The sequence below is a fragment of the Schistocerca cancellata genome, chromosome 3 (genome assembly GCF_023864275.1).
Source record: "Schistocerca cancellata isolate TAMUIC-IGC-003103 chromosome 3, iqSchCanc2.1, whole genome shotgun sequence".
NCBI lineage: Eukaryota > Metazoa > Arthropoda > Insecta > Orthoptera > Acrididae > Schistocerca > Schistocerca cancellata.
The window spans coordinates 378,541,939-378,555,811 of record NC_064628.1 but is presented as its reverse complement, the minus strand read 5'-3'; the positions used below and the strand labels follow the sequence as shown (position 1 = coordinate 378,555,811).

General features: G+C 43.3%; 1 protein-coding gene across 1 annotated transcript in view; it reads right to left on the bottom strand.

Moving 5' to 3' along the window:
• Window positions 1-13,873, bottom strand: part of LOC126175072 (pyruvate dehydrogenase E1 component subunit alpha, mitochondrial-like) — a 90,655-nt gene that overhangs the window by 32,954 nt on the left and 43,828 nt on the right. Inside the window, exon 3 of the mRNA XM_049921599.1 lies at window positions 8,836-9,009. Within this exon, the coding sequence (XP_049777556.1) occupies window positions 8,836-9,009 (174 nt within the window). The remainder of the gene's footprint in view (window positions 1-8,835; window positions 9,010-13,873) is intronic.

The following is a 13,873-nucleotide window of genomic DNA, read 5'->3' as shown; positions in this document are numbered from 1 at the left end:
CACTTCGCCCTGGTCGCCGAATTTTATCATTTATCAGTTACCTCAGAAAATAATATTGACAGAAAGTATTAAATATGACAAGTCAGAATTTGCTAGAGCAGAAATACAAAGCTGAAGAAGTATGCATGAGACAGACAGACGCCACCTACATGGAAATTAAAGACGGGTTTTCTTAAAAGAGAATCGTCTCTATGACTACAAACAGCACAGATGGCAAGCCAGTACAAAGCAAAGAAGGGAAACACAGAACTTTGTAATGCGGGCAGCTGCAGTCGTTAACTTTCATATTGAATGGAAGTAAAATGAACCGCAAAACATAAGTAATAGGTGGTTTCTTTATTGTCATAACCGCTTTCTCTGGATTAAAACAGCATCCTCAAGAGAAAACAGTGTCACAATAGCGCATCAAGACACCCCAACGTTCGCAGTCAGAAATCAAACTCTTGAAGAGGGGAAGCCGTCAAAATAAGTAAAACAGGAACATACACCTGACCGCCTTCCGTGCTGTACCCTCGCAACCAGCAAAGGTACGCCACCGCGCTATTCGCCCAGATGTTCGGTTTTACTTATTTATTTTGACGACTTCTGCTCTTCCGAGGTTTGATTTTTGACTATGAGCGTTGGGGACATCTTGGGGCGCTAATGTGACACTGTTTCCGCCTTAGGGTGCTGTTTTAATGCAGCGAAACCGGTTGTGACAATAAAGAAATTACCAGTTACCGATGTCTTGCAGTTCATTTTACTTCCTTTCATTAGAAACAAGGAAAAGCCAAAGAAATCAGTCCTGACATATGTGAATACTACACAATCAATTATTTAATAAGTGATGGTTGCAAAATACTTACACGAATTATTTACAGAAGAATCGAAAAACTAGTAGAAATCGACGTCGTGGAAGATCAGTTTGGGTTCTCGAGAAATATAGGAATTAGGAATATAGGAATTGACTCTACATATTGAACAGAGTGAGGTCATCCACATGAGTGCTAAAAGAAATCCGTTAATCTTCGGTTACACGATAAATCAATCAAATCTAAAGGCCGTAAATTCAACTAGGAATTACAATTACGAACAACTTAAATTGCAAGGAACACATAGAAAATGATGTGAGGAAGGCTAACCAAAAACTGCGTTTTATTGGCAGGACACTTAGAAAATGTGACAGATGCATTAGAGAGACTACCTATACTACGCTTCTACGCTCTTATTTTGAATACTGCTGCACTGGGTGGCATTATTTCCAGATAGGATTGACGGGGTGCATCGAGAAAATTCATAGAAGGGCGGCACGTTTTTACTATTGCGAAACGGGATAGAGAGTGTCACGAACGTGATACAGAATTTGGGATGGACACCATAACATAGGCGTTTTTCGTTGCGGCATAATCTTTTCACGAAATTTCAATCATCAGTTTTCTACTCCGAATGCGAAAATATTTTGTTGACGCCGACCTACACGGGGTGAAACGATCATCATAATACAATAAGGGAAATCAGAGCTCTCGTCTTTTACGCGCGCTGTGCGAGATTGGAACAATAGAGAATTATTGCGAAGGAGGTTCGATGAACCCCCTGCCAGGCACTTATATGTGATTTGCAGAGTATCCATGTTGATATAGATGAGATGTAGATGCACGTTTATTGATTTTTTTAGACACAGAGAAAGCTTTTGACAGTGTTGACTGGAATAGAGCCATTGAAATTCTGAAGGTATAAGGGGTAAAATACAGGAAGCGAAAGGTTAGAAACCCTGTATACAAGTTCTATAGAAATAACATTTATAAGAGTCGAAGGGCACGAAGGAGAAGCAGTGGTTGAGAAGGAAGTGAGACAGGATTGTAACCTATCCACGATGTTATCCAATCTGTATATAGAGCAAGCAGTAAAGATAACCAAAGAAAATTTTGGAGAAGGAATTAAAATCAAGAAGAAGAGATAATAACCTTGAGGTTTGCCGATGGCATTGTAAATAATTCTATAAGAGACAGCAAAGGACTTGAATGAACAGAGGAACGGAATGGACACTGTCTTAAAAACAAGGATGTAAGATAAAAATCAACAAAAACGAGTATAATGGGGTATAGGTGAACGCAATCCAGCTGATGTTGAGAGAATTACATCAGAAAATCTTACATGGATTTTACTTTTTGGGAAAGAAACGATGGCTGAAGTAGAGAGGATATAAAATGTAAACTAGCAATAGCAAGAAAAGCGTTTCTGAAGAACGAAAATTTGTTATTATCAATTGTAAAGTTAAGTGTTGGAAAGTTTTTCTAGGTGTATTTGTCTACAATGTAGACTCGTATGGAAGTGTAACGTGGACGATAAAGATGGTTCAAATGGCTCTGAGCACTATGGGATTTAATATCTGAGGTCATCAGTCCCTTAGAACTACTTAAACCTAACTAACGTAAAGACATCACACATATCCATGCCCGAGGCGGGATTCGAACCCGCGACCGTAACGGTCGCGCGGTTCCAGACTGAAGCGCCTAGAATCGCTCGGCCACAAAGCCGGCGACGATAAAGAGTTCTGGCAAAAAAAGAACAGACGCTTTTGAAATGAGATACTACAAAAGAATGCTGAAGCTTAAATGTGTCTATCGTGTAACTAATGAGGAGTTACTGAATCGAAGTGGGAAGAAAAGAAAATTTTGTGGCACAACTGTACTAAAAGAAGGGATCGTTTGACATGACACATTCTGAGCCATCGATAATGGAGAGAAGTGTTGGTTGTGTGGGTGTGGGTGAAAGGGGGGGGGGATGTAAAAGTTGTAGAGGTATCGTAAAGATTGACTACAGTAAGCACATTCAGATGGGTGTAGGCTGCAGTAGTTATGGAGAGGTGAAGAGGCTTGCGCAGGATAGAGTAGTGTGGAGAGCTGCATCAAAGCTCTCTTTGAACTGAAGGCCACCACATTGACAACAACAACACCCATTATTCGTTTCAGGTTAGCCTAATTGTCAGATCTGAGAGAAAACAATGAGGTTTGTCAGTTACTCAGAGACGCCAAAGAACGGCGAAAAGCAGTTAAGCGCAATGCACAGTGTCTTCAAAACAGATTATAAGATGAATATGAAGAAAGGTAAAAAGTGGTAATGGAATATAGTCCAACTCTGGGAATTAGGTTAAAAAGTGTGACAATGCGAGTAGTAGATGAGAGGAAATATGTCAACATGTCGTTATTATAGATCAGAAATAGCAAACGAGGAGACAGAAAAATATAAAAACAAAATTTGACGCTATACGTGTTCGCAATACCACCATATGATCGCCTGCGATATTATAAGGAAAATAATTTTCGTCTCCAGGTGCTCTAAATGGAAGTTAAAAATCGGAGTACTAGAAATGTTATACTGAAAGTAACCCAGAAAGCTATATTGATTCCTGCTTTAACATAAATTTTCTGGATATGGAGCTTGTAACGGGACATCCTCCTCCAGCATTACCTTTCCTCAACACTAGTTGTCGACACCAATATTATTTTTCGAATTTTGGACAGGTCAGTATAAATTCAGCTGCTTTTCTGGAAACTTTCAAAATGGTTCAAATGGCTCTGAGCACTATGGGACTTAACATCTATGGTCATCAGTCCCCTAGAACTTAGAACTACTTAAACCTAACTAACCTAAGGACAGCACACAACACCCAGTCATCACGAGGCAGAGAAAATCCCTGACCCCGCCGGGAATCGAACCAGGCAACCCGGGCGTGGGAAGCGAGAACGCTACTGCACGACCACGAGCTGCAGACCTGGAAACTTTCATATAATTTTTATACACAATGTGTTGTATTTCAAGCTGAAATTTATGAAAAGGAATTACTTTATTTTCGATGTTACAATCGATAAGTACTAGCTCTGAAGGTATAGTTAAATTTTTTTTGAAACATTTGAAATTAAGAATTAATTGGCACACTTAAAATTTCTGTTATTAATTACGCCATCTAGTACTGTTTAATATGTTTATTTCTGGATTCATTTATGAAATAATAATCGAAATTAATAGAAATTCATTTGTCAAGGAAACTTGTAAACCCTTTGGAATACTGTTATTTCGGCTGAGTGAGATAGTAGTAAGCATGCCTCTGATGTGATCGGACGTAGTTTTGTAATTTCGGCTTTTTTTATGTGAAAATTCGAAAGACTGTATGATATACTAAAATGTGTAACAAAAAAATTCTGCAACAATAATCTTCAAATTTATTTAGATCAGTTTAACCATGAGGACCTAAAATGTCAGAATTTAAGCTTTAAGAATAAGACCCCTAGACAAGAAGAACTGAGCCAACTCTACACGAAAAGCTAAGTATACTAGAAAGTTTATTGTAATCTTCGCTCCTCTCAAATTTTTCATAAAAGACTTTGCTTATTGAGGACAATAGCTGGAATCAGGAAGGAGGGGGGAGATTACAAGCTGCGTCATATCGTAAAGTAAATATCACTGAATGATATCGACATTTCGGCAATGTTACAGCAGCCTTTATCTAAGTCTATTCGGGTATTTTGTTGTCTAGGCGTATTTCGTCGTGACTCAACTTCCGAGCTGCCGGTCACTGCCCGTCATCAGAGCCCAACAGACCTCATAAACAATGTGAAACGCGAGCGTTACCATCGAGTAGCTCACGAGAGCAAAGAGGCCACACCGCATTCGCCGATGACTACCTGTCATGGTCCATTCTCTAAGGAGCAGTTTACAGCAGCAGATCACCATTCCCTCCACGACAGGAAATCAGTTACAACATGATTTTCTGACTGCTTTAATGCGTCTCGTCAAGTTTTCCTCTCCTGTGCCAACCCCTTCATTTCGAAGCAGCATTTGCTCACTACGCACTCAATTACTTTTTGGATATATCCCCAACTCTGTCTTGCCCTACAGTTTTTGCTCTCTGCAGTCACCTCAAGTACCATGGAAGTCACTCCTCGATGTTCTACCACATGCCCTGTTGTCTTCCATACGTTTCTTACCTGGCTGATTCTGTAGAAAATTTCATTTCTCATTTTTTTAATTAGCTTAGTTTTTATCGTCCTCCTGTAGAACGACATCTCAAACGCTTCGACTGTCATCTTTTCCGGTTCTCTTAAACCAGGTCAGAATTGTCTAGTATCAGATAAAGAAGAATGGAAAAGAAAATTCAGGATCTGTTAGATGACATTCAGATCGGCTTTCAAAAAGGTAAGGGCACCAGATGGACAGTTCTGACGTTGCAACTGATGATGGAAGCGGGACTGAGAGAAAAATCAAGAAACATTCGTCGGCTTGGAGGAAACGCTCGACAATGTGCAATTTAACAAGCTGTTCGAAATTCTGAGAAGAATAGCAGTAAACTGTAGGTGAAGACGGGTAACTTACAATATGTACACGAACCAGAAGGGAATATGTTCAAGAAAAGGAGCTACAGTTGTTGTAGATTTTTTATTGAAAGCGCGACTGATTTCTTAGATCACTTTGCATCATCGGGTGTAAATCTGAATAAGAAGAAGAAAAAGACCGTAAACAGTACAGAGACCGTATCACAGTGATAAAAAGTTTCCGCAAGACTGAATACTTACATTACAGTGTTCAAGCCACTTTTAGAGGCCGATCCCAATTCTTTCTTTAAAATTTGGGAAATTTCACAAGGAAAAAGAGATAATTCTGGACTAAAACACGGCAATGAAACTGGAACCTGTGAATAAATGGGATGAGAGAAAAGATTATAAAAAAGCATCGGAAAGAGGGGGAAAGACGAAGTATAGAGTAAACAGTTGAAGCCGCGCCGAGACGGAACGCCTCACTCTGACAGGATAACAAAACAAATAACTGAGGACGTAGCTTGCAAGTGCTACTCTGAGATGAAGAGGTTGGCACAGGAGGCCAATTCGTGGCGGACCGCATCAAATCATCCAGAAGACTGGCGACAAAAATAAAGAAAAGCATATTCGTCGTAACTCAAGTAACATACACAAGTAACGGGTGTCCGAGAAGGAAGGACGAATTTTGAATTTTGCGGTATTTTGTCATATGACGGTTGGCAGGAGTGGTTTTTTTCATGTTTGTTACATGCGATCATTCCCATTAGTAGCGTGATAGCTTTTGTATGGCGAGCATTGTTGTTTGATGTTTATCTGCATCATGGAACAGATGACAACTGAGCAACATATCAAAGTGAGAATAAATTATTACGAAAACGGTGCAAATTCACAGACAACCGTCCGTGAATTGCGCGTGACACTCAGACATAATGCTGCTCCAACCGAATCACCAGTTCGGAAGTTGATCCGGAAGTTTGAGACCACTTTTGGCTCTGAGCACTATGGGACTTAACATCTATGGACATCAGTCCCCTAGAACTTAGAACTACTTAAACCTAACTAACCTAAGGACATCACACAACACCCAATCATCACGAGGCAGAGACCACTTGTGTTTCAAACGTTAAGAAAACAGGACTACTGCTTTCCGTACACAAGAAAACATTGCTGTCGTGCGTGATAGTAAGGCCACGCCCCAGAAAAACGGTTCGCCGATGAACTCAACAATTGAATTTATCGCCAAGTTCACTGAATGAAATCCTTTCAAATGATCTGAAAATACACTCCTGGAAATGGAAAAAAGAACACACCCACCATACTTGCTCCGGACACTGCGAGAGGGCTGTACAAGCAATGATCACACGCACGGCACAGCGGACACACCAGGAACCGCGGTGTTGGCCATCGAATGGCGCTAGCTGCGCAGCATTTGTGCACCGCCGCCGTCAGTGTCAGCCAGTTTGCCGTGGCATACGGAGCTCCATCGCAGTCTTTAACACTGGTAGCATGCCGCGACAGCGTGGACGTGAACCGTATGTGCAGTTGACGAACTTTGAGCGAGGGCGTATAGTGGGCATGCGGGAGGCCGGGTGGACGTACCGCCGAATTGCTCAACACGTGGGGCGTGAGGTCTCCACAGTACATCGATGTTGTCGCCAGTGGTCGGCGGAAGGTGCACGTGCCCGTCGACCTGGGACCGGACCGCAGCGACGCACGGATGCACGCCAAGACCGTAGGATCCTACGCAGTGCCGTAGGGGACCGCACCGCCACTTCCCAGCAAATTAGGGACACTGTTGCTCCTGGGGTATCGGCGAGGACCATTCGCAATCGTCTCCATGAAGCTGGGCTACGGTCCCGCACACCGTTAGGCCGTCTTCCACTCACGCCCCAACATCGTGCAGCCCGCCTCCAGTGGTGTCGCGACAGGCGTGAATGGAGGGACGAATAGAGACGTGTCGTCTTCAGCGATGAGAGTCGCTTCTGCCTTGGTGCCAATGATGGTCGTATGCGTGTTTGGCGCCGTGCAGGTGAGCGCCACAATCAGGACTGCATACGATCGAGGCACACAGGGCCAACACCCGGCATCATGGTGTGGGGAGCGATCTCCTACACTGGCCGTACACCACTGGTGATCGTCGAGGGGACTCTGAATAGTGCACGGTACATCCAAACCGTCATCGAACCCATCGTTCTACTATTCCTAGACCGGCAAGGGAACTTGCTGTTCCAACAGGACAATGCACGTCCGCATGTATCCCGTGCCACCCAACGTGCTCTAGAAGGTGTAAGTCAACTACCCTGGCCAGCAAGATCTCCGGATCTGTCCCCCATTGAGCATGTTTGGGACTGGATGAAGCGTCGTCTCACGCGGTCTGCACGTCCAGCACGAACGCTGGTCCAACTGAGGCGCCAGGTGGAAATGGCATGGCAAGCCGTTCCACAGGACTACATCCAGCATCTCTACGATCGTCTCCATGGGAGAATAGCAGCCTGCATTGCTGCGAAAGGTGGATATACACTGTACTAGTGCCGACATTGTGCATGCTCTGTTGCCTGTGTCTATGTGCCTGTGGTTCTGTCAGTGTGATCATGTGATGTATCTGACCCCAGGAATGTGTCAATAAAGTTTCCCCTTCCTGGGACAATGAATTCACGGTGTTCTTATTTCAATTTCCAGGAGTGTACATGTGTACAAGATTCACCTTACACGAGAGTTGGAACCTGCAGTTCGTGGAAAGAGACATCGATTTGTTCAATGCGCATTGACTCGACAAGCGGAGAATGCGAACCTCACAAAATAATTTTTTTTTTTTAAGATGAGGAGCACTTCCACGTCAGTGGGTACGTCAATAAGCAGAACTGCGGCATTTGGGTAGCGAAAATTCGCTAGTGACTGTGGATGATGAGATGCATCCACAACGCACGACTGTATGGTGCGGCTTCCGGGCAGGAGGAGTGATCGGCTCGTACTTTTTTGAAAATGTTGAGGGAGCTGCCGTCACTGTGAACGGCGACCGTTACCGAAACGTGCTTCCTGATTGGTTTTCCCCTCTTATTGATGAAAATGACGATTTTTGGTATCAGCATTATGGTGTGATATGTTACACATCCCGTGAAACATTTTCTCTACTGACTGTAAAATTTCCTCAAAAAATTATCTCTTTGCGTGGCAACAAGAAATGGCCTGCCAGATCATGCGATCTTACTTCTTGTGACATTTTTGTGGGGATTTGTGAAGTCAAAAGTGTATGTGAACAAACCACAAACGGTACACCAATTGAGAAATGAAATAATTAAAGGGGTTATTAACGGCATCCCACCAGATATTTCTGAACGCGTCATCAAGAACAAGCTCGTGCCGCGCGGCCTTCAGTAGCATACGGAGGATATAATTTTTCATACATAAATGGGAGAAGCTACTTAATGTGTTTGTAAAAAAATTACGTTTTCAATAAATTTTGTATATTCTATAGCACTTTAATATTCGTCCCTTCTTCCCGGACTTCTGGGAATGGCGGTCAGTGACGAGTTGTCCTGACCTGTCCAGAGTAGAGGTGGCAGAACCCCCGGATGATCTTCTCCTTGTAGAGGTTGCCGGCAGCGGTCTCGAGGCGTCGGATTGTCTGCATCTGCTCGAAGTACTGCAGCGCATCTTCCTTCGTCAGCTTCACATTGGTGGACGGGCCCTGGTCCAGGCGGTGCAGCCGGCATTCCTGTGACAAGAATAGCTATGCGTCACTCACCGCGGAAGCACCACGCACAGGAATATAAGCGACACTCTGGCTATAATCTGGAAGTCCAAGGAATCCGAAATACTGTTTATTTACGTAATAGACCACTCAGTCAACCTGTTCAATGGTACTTCTTATCAGAAGGTGAAAAGTTGGACAGTGCTGACCCTAAACAAGAAGGAAATTGTGTATTGTCATGCCTTTCCAGATTTAAGCAAATACCACCACCAATAACAGGAAGTGTTGCTATTTCGTCTCTGTACACATAGACTTTCAGTTTTTAAAGTGAAGTATTCACAAAGTTCAACAGAAATTTTGAGTAGCTTGTTAACTCATGCTGTGATTTTTGTAGTTTCTGTACTTTATAGTATGACTGCTATCCTTCTACAATTTGTCATCTGGAACCATAGTTTTCCCGATAAAGAAAACTTATTTACTTCGAAAATCACTCCCGGGATGTTAAATTGTTGTGAAATATTTTACTCCGTGCGAAAGACGGCTCTGAGCACTATGAGACTTAACTTCTAAGGTCAGCAGTCCCCTAGAACTTAGAACTGCTTAAACCTAACTAACCTAAGGACATCACACACATCCATGCCCGAGGCAGGATTCGAACCTGCGACCGTAGCGGTCACGCGGTTCCAGACTGTAGCGCCTTTAACCGCTTGGCTACACCGGCCGGCCGTGCGAAAGACTGCGTGTCCATATATATATATATATATATATATATATATATATATATATATATGATGCCTTCACTGCACAGGTACGTCAATGTCTCGCCATTTACAAGATACGAAAACGAGATGGTGTTCCCTTATTCGCTCACACACACACCCGCAACACACGCACAGACACCCACCCACCCACCCACACACACACACACACACACACACACACACACACACACAGAGAGAGAGAGAGAGAGAGAGAGAGAGAGAGAGGAAGGGAGAGAGAGAGAGAGAGAGAGAGAGAGAGAGAGAGAGAGAGATGCAGCCTACTGTGAAAACTAGATTCAAGACTCCCACCCAGGGCACAATCAACTGTCCGCCATCTCCTTTTCGTATCTTGTAAAAATGGAGACAGTGTAAGTTACTAGTACAGTTTCAAAGTGAAGACAATGTGCAAACCTGTAAAAGTAGGTATCACCAACTGCATACACCTAAAAAAAACACACACATGGGCATAGAACCTTTCACGTAGTGTGATGTAATGTTAATCACAACAGTTTGACACAACAGACGTAGTTTTCAATGTAAATAAGTTTTCTGTATTAGTTTCTTTATTGCTGCAGATAACAAACTCTCAAGGAGTAACACCTATACTGCAAAGTGCAGGAAACTGCAAAACTACAGCATATGTTAACAAGGTATTAAAAGATTTCTGTTTCAATTTGTGAATACTTTCGAAACTGAAATTTTATGTGTACAAATAACAAAGAGTAATTTTTCTGTTGTTTGGTAGAAATCAAATAAAAACCTACTGAAGTTGCTGTAACTTCAGCGAAACACGTCTGGTTAAAAGGAAGAAAAAACTGTGTTTACTCAAGGCGGAATCCATCGATAAATAAATTTGCTTGTTACGTATACATGTGTACAGTGCGCAGTTACAACGTTTTCATTCTCACCTCGAAAGAGTAAACTTACTTATGTAATTCTTTGTTTGTTTGTTTGTTTTCTGGTAATGACTGCCGACCTGGTACACACTGAAATCCCTGTGCCTCAGTGCCACAGCACACTACTGGAAAACCCAAAACAAAATGGTGCAGCCCATCGATAAGGTAGAGAGTCGGGCTTCAGTGAGCGTCTGGGATGTGATACATCAACTAATGTGAAGTCTGGAGTGCAGAATTCGAATCCACCTTTCAAAATGTTCTAACTGTAAGTTTTTTTGAGTTTTTAAGGATTTACATTGTTTATTTTCTGTATTTCGATGTTTACTGTTCGTTTACCAGGGTTGAAACTTTAATAGTGGCAACTATTTATTTACACCTCGTACAAAATAAATACTTCTTTCAAAGTTTTACTGACCTTCAAAGTAGTCACCAGCATTGTGTTTAACCCGTTGCAGGGATGTGGAGCCGCACGGGATTAGCCGAACGGTCTAGGGCGCTGCAGTCATGGACTGTGCGGCTGGTCACGGCGGAGGTTCGAGTCCTCCCCCGGGCATGGGTGTGTGTGTTTGTCCTTATGATAATTTAGGTTAAGTAGTGTGTAAGCTTAGGGACTGATGACCTTAGCAGTTAAGTCCCATAAGATTTCACACACATTTTTCTTTTTTTTGAACAGGGATGTGGAAGTCTTAGGACACTCTTAGCAGTGCCAGTTGTGTTGACAGTTCGAGCGGCGCGGTCTATTGCCCGGCGAATTTATAGCCGTTCTGAAGCGAATGCCGTGAAGTGTTTCCTTCAGTTCAGAAATCGAGTTGAACTCACGAGGTCCTAAGTCAGGGGAGTGCAGTAGTTGGTATAACACTTAGCAGCCCCATCTGTTAAAAAAATCAGTAACAGCTTGCACTGCACGTGCTTCAACATTGTGCTACAAAATGATGGTCAGGTCCTGCGGAAAGTGTTATCACTTCTGTCTCTAAGATGGACGTTAGTTGTGTTCAAAAAATGAACAGCATTACTTTAAGGGGACGACGAGTTATAACATCTAAAAGAATTAGTACTGAGATTATTATGCACTACTTGTCGAAAATGTGTGATGTATTTAACACAACATGTTTCGGAACGTCGAGGGCTATTCGTAAAACAAGTCCCTATCTGTCGCAAAATGGAAACCACTGTGAAAATAAAAAAAAAGTTTTATTTGCAAGAGATAGCTACATCTTCCAGCCACTTCTATACATAGTCACCACTTCGACTTGGACATCTGTCGTAGCGTTGTACCAACTTTCCAATACCTTCGTCATAGAAGGCAACCGCCTGTTCTTTCCGCGAATTCTCTACGCTGATCTAAAGCTCGTTGTCTGTGACAAAACGTTGTCTTCATAGCCAGCGGTTCATGTGAGCAGAGATGAAACTCAGCGGTAGCCAATTACGGGCTGTATTGTGGGTGATCAAACACTTCCCTTAGCAAAGGCTGCAGGAGCATCTTGATTGCCTTTGCAGACTGCGGCCGAGAATTGTCTTGAAGAAAAGAACCGTATGGCAGTTATGTTATGTGGGCTGCACGACATCAAGCGAAATCTCTCACCAGGCCCTCATACTTGGCGAGCGACACGGTTTCCTAGGGCCCCTCTACGTGCTCACTGTGCGTTCAGAACTGAAAAGAGCGACGTGACGCGATCGACGGGCATACTAGACACTCTGCCCAACACATACACTATGTGATCAAAAGTATCCGGACACCCCCAGAACATACGTTTTTCATATTAGGTGCATTGTGCTGCCACCTACTGCCAGGTACTCAATTTCAGCCACATCAGTAGTCATTAGACATTAGTCATTAGAGAGCAGAAGAGGCCGCTCTGCGGAACTCATGGACTTCGAACGTGGTCAGGTGATTGGGTGTCACTTGTGTCATACGTCTGTATGCGAGATTTCCACACTCCTAAACATCCCTAGGTCCACTGTTTCCGATGTGATAGTGAAGTGGAAACGTGAAGGGACACGTACAGCACAAAAGCGTACAGGCCGACCTCGTCTGTTGACTGACAGTGACCGCGGACAGTCGAAGAGGTTCGTAAAGTGTAATAGGCAGACATCTATGCAGACCATCACACAGGAATTCCAGACTGCATCAGGATCCACTGCAAGTTCTATGACATTTAGACAGGAAGTGAGAAAACTTGGATTTCATGGTCGAGCGGCTGCTCATAAGCCACACATCACGCCGGTAAATGCCAAACGTCCCCTCGCTTGGTATAAAGAGCATAAACATTGGACGATTGAACAGTGGAAAAACGTTGTGTGGAGTGACGAATCACGGTACACAATGTGGCGATCCGATGGCAGGGTGTGGGTATGCCGAATGCCCGGGGTATGTCATAAACCAGAGTGCTCATGCCAACAGTAAAATTCGGAGGCTGTGGTGTTATGTTTGGTCGTGTTTTTCGTGAAGGGGGCTTGCAACCCTTGTTTTTTTGCGTGACACTAACACAACACAGGTCTACATTGATGTTTTAAGCACCTTCTTGCATTCCACTGTTGACGAACAATTCGGAGATGGCGATGGCACCAATCACAATCGAGCACCTGTTCATAATGCACGGCCTGTGGCGGTTACACGACAATAACATCCCTGTAATGGACGGGCCTGTACAGAGTCCTGACCTGAATCCTATGAAATACTTTTGGGATGTTTTGGAACGCCATCTTCGTGCCAGACCTCACCGACCGATATCGATAACTCTTCTCAGTGCAGCGTTCCGTGAATAATGGACTGCCATTCCCCAAGAAATCTTCCAGCACCTGATTGAACGTATGCCTGCGAGAGTGGAAGCTGTCATCAAGACTGAGAGTGGGCCAACACGATATTAAATTCCAGCATTGCCGATGGAGGCCGCCAGGAACTTGTAAGTAATTTTCAACCAGGTGTCCGGATACCTTTGATCACATAGTGCATGTGCAAAGCTTCATCGGATTTTCATAGCAGTTTTATTTCGTGACCAATTGGAACTCACTTTCCGGATAGCCCTCGTATACTATCACATTATCAAGCTATATAAAACAAATAAACACAAACCATTACTTCGTATTTCTACACACACTAACACACATACACTGACATAAAAAAAAACGCAACGACAAGGAGTCGTGCGACATAAACGAAAGTTGGTAGGCGTGTTCCTACATCTGAAAGATGACGGCTATTCAAATTTCGCGGCAGTCGCATAAGAGCGG